General features: G+C 42.1%; 1 protein-coding gene across 1 annotated transcript; it reads left to right on the top strand.

The window, feature by feature from the left end:
* Nucleotide 1: 1 nt before the first annotated feature.
* On the top strand, nucleotides 2–5245 carry MAF (v-maf avian musculoaponeurotic fibrosarcoma oncogene homolog; the record flags this gene model as incomplete). The annotated part of the gene is made up of 2 exons (XM_015569682.1): nucleotides 2–351; nucleotides 4500–5245. Coding segments are annotated over 2 exons (456 nt in total), but the record flags the coding sequence as incomplete, so codon positions are not given.
* Nucleotides 5246–6940: the final 1695 nt, after the last annotated feature.

Genomic DNA, 6940 nt, shown 5'->3' with positions numbered 1-6940 from the left:
CTTCGACGACCGCTTCTCAGACGAGCAGCTGGTGACCATGTCGGTGCGCGAGCTGAACCGGCAGCTGCGCGGGGTCAGCAAGGAGGAGGTGATCCGGCTGAAGCAGAAGAGGCGGACCCTGAAAAACCGCGGCTATGCCCAGTCCTGCCGCTTCAAGAGGGTGCAGCAGAGACACGTCCTGGAGTCCGAGAAGAACCAGCTGCTGCAGCAGGTCGACCACCTCAAGCAGGAGATCTCCAGGCTGGTGCGCGAGAGGGACGCGTACAAGGAGAAATACGAGAAGTTGGTGAGCAGCGGCTTCCGAGAAAACGGCTCGAGCAGCGACAACCCGTCCTCTCCCGAGTTTTTCATGTGAGTCTGACACGCGATCCCAGCTAGCCACCTTGATAAGTGCTCCGTGGGGGTCCAACTCGGGAGTGGGCTTGCTAGTTCCAGAGCCATGCTGGCCACCACCTCGCCCCCTCCCCTACCAAGTTTGCGCCCCCCCCACCCCCCCCCAGATGTCCCAAACACACACACACACACACACACCCTGCTCCGAGTTGGTGGCGGTGGTGGCTGTTTTTAAATTGGGGAGGGAATGGATGTCTGGCTCATGGATTGCCAATCTGGAAATCTCCATAATTTGGTAGCTTGTTTTTTTATGCCCCCCCCCCCCCCCCCCCCTTGCACAATGTTCAAAGATCTCAGCAGAGTTCTTCATGCTCACCTTTGAAGCCTGCATCATTTACATTTTTTTTTCTTTTTCTTCTTCAGTTCATGAGCTGGTGTTCCATTTTCTGTGTGTGTTTTTATTTTGTTTGGATTTTTTTTTTTAATTCTACTTTTTGGAGCTTGCTGTGTTGACCTTTTTTTCCAACCTCTACGCTCACGCCCTCTTCACCCATCTCTTCTGAGATAAAAGAGAAAAAAAAGCTAAGGTGTTTTGTTTTGTTTTTCTCCACCTGAGTTCTTCATGTGAGATTGAGCTTGCAAAGGAAAAAAAAAAATGTGAAATGTTATAGACTTGCAGCGTGCTGAGTTCCATCGGGTTTTTTAGCACTGTTATGCTAAAATAGAGAAAAAATCCTCGCGAACCTGCCACAATCAAGCCTGCATCAACCTTCTGGGTGTGACTTGTGAGTTTTGGCCTTATGATGCCAATCTGAGAGTTTAGTCTGCCATTAAAAAAAACTCATTCTCATCTCATGCATTATTATGCTTGCTACTTTCTCTAAGCAACGATGAACTATAACTGTTTCAAAAACTTTATGGAAAAGAGACATTATATTAATAAAAAAAAGCCTGCATGCTGGACATGTATGGTATAATTATTTTTTCTTTTCTTTTTTCCCTTTTGGCTTGGAAATGGACGTTCAAAGACTTAGGGCATGGCATTCATACTTTTGTTTTATTGTCTCATGACTTTTTTGCGTTCAGAACGAAAAAGTGCAACCCTTGAGAGCCTTCTTCCCATGAAAGTTTGCATCTGCTCCAAAACTGCTTTGAGTTGCTCAGAACTTCAGCCTCCCATTGTAAATGCACTGAAGGCATTCCTTGTCAAAGATGCCAGAATGGGTTAAAAAATTTAAATGGCAAACATTAAAGAACTCCTAACGTTTTCTTTTTAGTAAGAATGACAGCCCACTTTGGGGACTCAAATTGTGCTGTTTCCGAAAGCAGTCTAAAATTTATTTTTTAAAGAAAGAAATCTGCCCCGTTATTTTTTGTTTGTTTTATTTTTATGTTATTTTTTTTTCCTTTTCGCTTTTGGTCATTGTCAAATGTGGAATGCTATGGGTTTCTAGTATATAATTTAATTCTAGTTTTTATAATCTGTTAGCCCAGTTAAAATGTATGCTACAGATAAAGGAATGTTATAGATAAATTTGAAAGAGTTAGGTCTGTTTAGCTGTAGATTTTTTAAAAGATTGATGCACTAAATTGTTTACTGTTGTGATGTTAAGGGGGGTAGAGTTTGCAAGGGGACTGTTTAAAAAGTAGCCTATACAGCATGTGCTTGCAACTTAAATATAAGTTGGGTATGTGTAGTCTTTGCTATACCACTGACTGTATTGAAAACCAAAGTATTAAAAGGGGAAACACCCCTGTTTATATCTGTAGGGGTATTTTACATTCAAAATGTATGTGTTTTTTTTTTCAAAATTAAAGTATTTGGGACTGAATTGCACTAAGATATAACCTGCAAGCATATAATACAAAAAAAATGCAAAACTGTTTAGAACGCTAATAAAATTTATGCAGTTATAAAAATGGCATTACTGCACAGTTTTAAAATGATGCAGATTTTTTTACAGTTGTATTGTGGTGCAGAACTGGATTTTCTGTAACTTAAAAAAAAAATCCACAGTTTTAAAGGCAATAATCAGTAAATGTTATTTTCAGGGACTGACATCCTGTCTTTAAAAAAAAAAAATGAAAAGTAAATCTTACCACAATAAATATAAAAAAATCTTGTCAGTTACTTTTCTTTTACATATTTTGCTGTGCAAAATTGTTTTATATCTTGAGTTACTAAACTAACCACGCGTGATGTTCCTATGTGCTTTTCTTTCATTTTCAATTCTGGTTATATCAAGAGAAAGAATAATCTACAATAATAAACGGCATTTTTTTTTTTGATTCTGTACTCAGTTTCTTAGTGTACAGTTTAACTGGGCCCAACACCGCATTACAAGTGTAAAATACACCCTTTTCTCCAGAGGAAGGATTAATGGAGGAGTAGGGAGGCAAGAACGCAGGGTGAACCCTAGGCTGTTTGATGAGGTGGGAGGAGGCCAGTTCCTTTTAATTATTAGCAATATTTAATATAAATATAAATTATGACCTCTCAAATTTTACACCCCCAACCCCTAAAGTTTTCAAAGGAGTTGAGCTGTCAGTGCCCTCTGGTGAAAACAAGCAACATTCCCAGCCATAGAGCGGGGCCTTCACAACATCGCCTGAGCATCTGAGCCAGCAGTGCGCCCATGGAGAGAGAAACCAGCCAGGAAAATTAGGCATGGCAGAGGTGCCTTTGGATGCCCGTGCATTTAATGGCAAAGACCAACAATGCTCACTCTGGGGCTAAAATTGATTATTTGCCCTTCTTCCCTTACACGCCAGGATTTTCTGGTTAGCGAGGCCTGACAAGATTTAACATCAACACTTAGGACAAATCCAAGTTGTTTGTGTTTTAACTTTGAAGGTCATTTCTCTTCAATAGGAAAAAGAAAAATCCACCCCTCACTTACAGAACTCCAAGTACATATCTGGGTTTAAGCTCTGTTATTAAATCATATTTCCCGGTAAATATTTAACAGAGGGCTCTTCCCCACGAAGATGAGCTGGTAATGATTTCAGATCACCTTCGTTCCTGAAATACGCTCCCCAAAATAATGTCCTGGTGGAATAAAGGCTGTGCTTTGATTTATTGGTATCTATCGCCCAAAACATGCTGTGTATCATTTGGAAAGTCTTGCGCTACCTTCCCTAACAGCCCTGACCTATTTTAAAATGACACAAATTCGTGCAACTCTTGGTCAACTTCCCCTAGAATTCTAACACTAACAGAATGTTAGACAGAGCCAATACTGTTTTGAAAATAGAGCTAAACACCATGACTTTTGCTTGATTTCGTTTTCGGTTTCTTTTTTAAGATAATATTGCAACTCTGACCGAAGGCCTTATTTTGAAGAAAACAGGTTGTGCTTGGCGCTGATGAGTTCTGGCCAGTTTATCATCTTGTCTTCCTCCCCACCTCCCACCCCCCGTTTTTGTTTTGTTTTTTTTTATCCCACAAACAGCACATACCCTGTACATTTTGACCTTTCTTTCTGTGCCAGTTTAGATAGGGCTCCCAAATACACATTTAATTTTGCCTAGCAAAAGTCTTAACAGCAAACCACTTCATGTGCTAGATGTTAGTGGCTCTCTGCTTCAGAGATTTTTTTTCTTCTCCCCTCTGATCCCGATTCCGAGATAGGCCGTCTCCCCCTGAAGAAGCAGAAATGAAGATGTCACTGATGCAAAAAAACTCAGCATCAGATGACAGATTTTAGGCAAACACATTCTTAAAATAAGAGTGACATTCAGGATGGAGTTATTGTGATGATCACATGAGGAAAGGGGCTTGGGAGAAAAATACAGTTGGGTGACCATTAAGGATTTTGATAGAACCCTACAGGCAGTTCAATATAATAAGAAAGCTCTGGCCCAAAACATGAGAAGGCAAGTAGAGGGGTGCTGACAAAAATGGGGTTTTGGTGGCTGGCTTTAAGAGAAGGTTAGCGCCTAGCAAAAGGTGATTTTGGAAATAATCGTTACTAAAAACTTCGAAGGAGAGCGGTGAACACAAATACATGCTTTTTAAACAAAGAAATCCTAAATCCTGCCTGAGTGTACCTGTTACAAATAAGTCCCTAAATTAAATATATATATAATGAAATCTAGATTTCCCTTTACACTGCATGTGAGTCTTTGTCTAAATAGTGTTAAAATTCCTTTCATTCCAATTACAGAACTGAGCCCACTCGCAAGTTGGAGCCATCAGTGGGATACGCCACATATTGGAAGCCCCAGCAACATGTACTTACCAGTGTATTTCATGAAATGAAATTTATGTGAGAACTGTGCATTAAAAATACATTGTCAGTAGCAGTAGTATTATCTGCAGCGTTAGGATACAACCTGCCCCTGACTTCTGTTTAGTCTCCTTCCTTAAAAAAAGAAAATGTTTGCGTTAGAGAAAAAGGCTATTAAATATATAACCTCCTCCGTATTAATTAATTATGCCACTTGTCTGAGGGTCATCTATACTGACCCATAGCAAAGCGAACCGGTGCTTGTCGCTTTAAGATGTGCGAAACTGGAATAGGCGCAGTTGTTTTCAAATGTAATATTCATTTTTAAAAACCCACTGAAATGTAAAACATAGATACATATACATTTATAGGAAGGAAAGAATCCCAAAGGTACCAGCTAGCAGTTGTAAAGCATATGTAGACATACACTCTCAATAGCACTTTTTCACGCTTCATTGTTTCTCTGGCAGATAATTTCACCAAGGAGAAAAAAATATTGGACTCTCCCCCCCCACCCCCGGCCCCCCACAAGCAGATGCCATGGGCAGAAGCTCTAGCAGAGCCTGGCTTTCTCGTAGACCCCAGATAATGTTGTATGTATCAGTGATGTCAAATGTGTTTATTTATCAGACTCAGCCATAAATGAAAACAATGTGTAGCAAAATACAAAGTTAAGTTAAATACACACCCTCCTTGTGTGCTTTTTTTCCCCCCTCCCCCTTTTCTGTTCCCAAACATTCACGAGATGACTTCCCTTTAATTTCCCGGCTCCTTGTATGTTTCCTTTCTCAAAACCATGTAATAACTTTTTACAACGCATCTGACACATTAATAGAGTGGCATCAAATAGGCAGCGATTCCACTTCCTGATCTTGGGGAGGAAATGATGTCTCAATATCGTATTTATTTATCTGTCTCCATGCCATAACCACTCGGGCCCCTTTCAACACAGGCGGCTGCGTGGGGGGAATGCCCTATATTTATTACTGAATATAGGATCCTGAAGCTCTCCTCGTTGGCCTCGATTCTAGATCCTTCTGTTCTTAAACAGGACCTCCCCTTGCCAAGCCACCAGCTTCCCTGCTAAGCGCAGCGAGCAGAGGGCACATGGCAGCCACCCTCACAAACACGGGGCACAGCTGTCACAGTAGCTGCATTCCTAGCATTTCCCTCCACTAAATAACTGAAGTTGCTGTGACACACGCAGAGGTTCCCAAGCGCAGGGCGGGAGGGGCCGGGGGCGGCTTTTGCTGTTGCTGTTGGTTTTGTGAAGGCCAGCTTACTTCCGTACTCACTCACACACGCTTGGCTCCCTAAAACGCAGTCCTCGGGTATTCTAGGCCGATCAATAAATTTAAAAGTCGGCTTGCTGCACGGGTATGTCTATTTTTTACCTGTCAGTAGTTAACTGACATAGGTTGGAAGACGAAAATACATGAGTGACAACCTTCAGTCGTTTGATTTCCGTGTCAGGAAAACACACAGCCAGGCTCTGGGGCCTTACTCCTCAGAACCATCCGATAAGACTCACGACTCACAGCTTCAGATTGCTGAGTTGCAAGGAAATATATATATATATATATATAATTTTACCCTTTGAAGAAAAGTCTCTTTTTTTTTCTTTTTTAGGGAAGCCTTATCTACAGTGATAAGTTATCATTTTGTACCACTTCTGATGATTCCTCAGGATGCTGCATGAATAATTGGGAGTGGGAGCCTTGTAGTTTGGAGAACAAATGAGAGGAACCCTGAAGTTTGTTTTCACTCTTGGCCCATCCTAAATTTAGGAGATGTCCCAAGTCCAAGGCAGAGCACACAGTAGCCATCAGGGAGGTGGTCTGGGACCCAGTGATCAGGCATCAGCGTTTGTTTGTTTGTTTTTGCATTTGTTTGAAAACAGAGCCGGGGCCTTCTGATAACACTGCTTTTGTCACTTTTGATATAAATCTTCAAAAATCGAGACGTCCAACAGCCCCAGAAAAGAGGAATTCTCTCCAAGTCTTGCCCCGCCCGGGCTCCGGAACAAACCCAGCTCTGTCTTTTTTTTTTTTCCTCGAGCGGGGGTAGGGGACAGGGTGAGAGGATTTCAGTCTCGCAGGCTGTCTCATGATTGTCGGGGCATAAAGAAGTACAGTCCTGCAACAATGTGGGGACATCTTTACCCTTTAGAGAGGGACAGAACAAAAAACAAAGCAAGTCAAATTGCTGTGCACGAAGGCGGAGCAAAACCCCAGGCTCCCGTCCCCTGCACCATCTGTGGGAGGTGAGAAATGGGGAGAGCCAGAGAGAATGGAGAGGACCGCAAAGGGACAGTCCCAGGAGGAACCCCGTTGCCCCCCGGAATTTCACTTGCTCACTGGCTGAAGTCAGAGCCAGAG

The sequence above is a fragment of the Myotis davidii genome, unplaced genomic scaffold, assembly GCF_000327345.1.
Source record: "Myotis davidii unplaced genomic scaffold, ASM32734v1 scaffold391, whole genome shotgun sequence".
Classification (NCBI taxonomy): domain Eukaryota; kingdom Metazoa; phylum Chordata; class Mammalia; order Chiroptera; family Vespertilionidae; genus Myotis; species Myotis davidii.
Note: the sequence above shows the minus strand (reverse complement) of the source record. Positions and strands in the feature narration are given on the sequence as shown.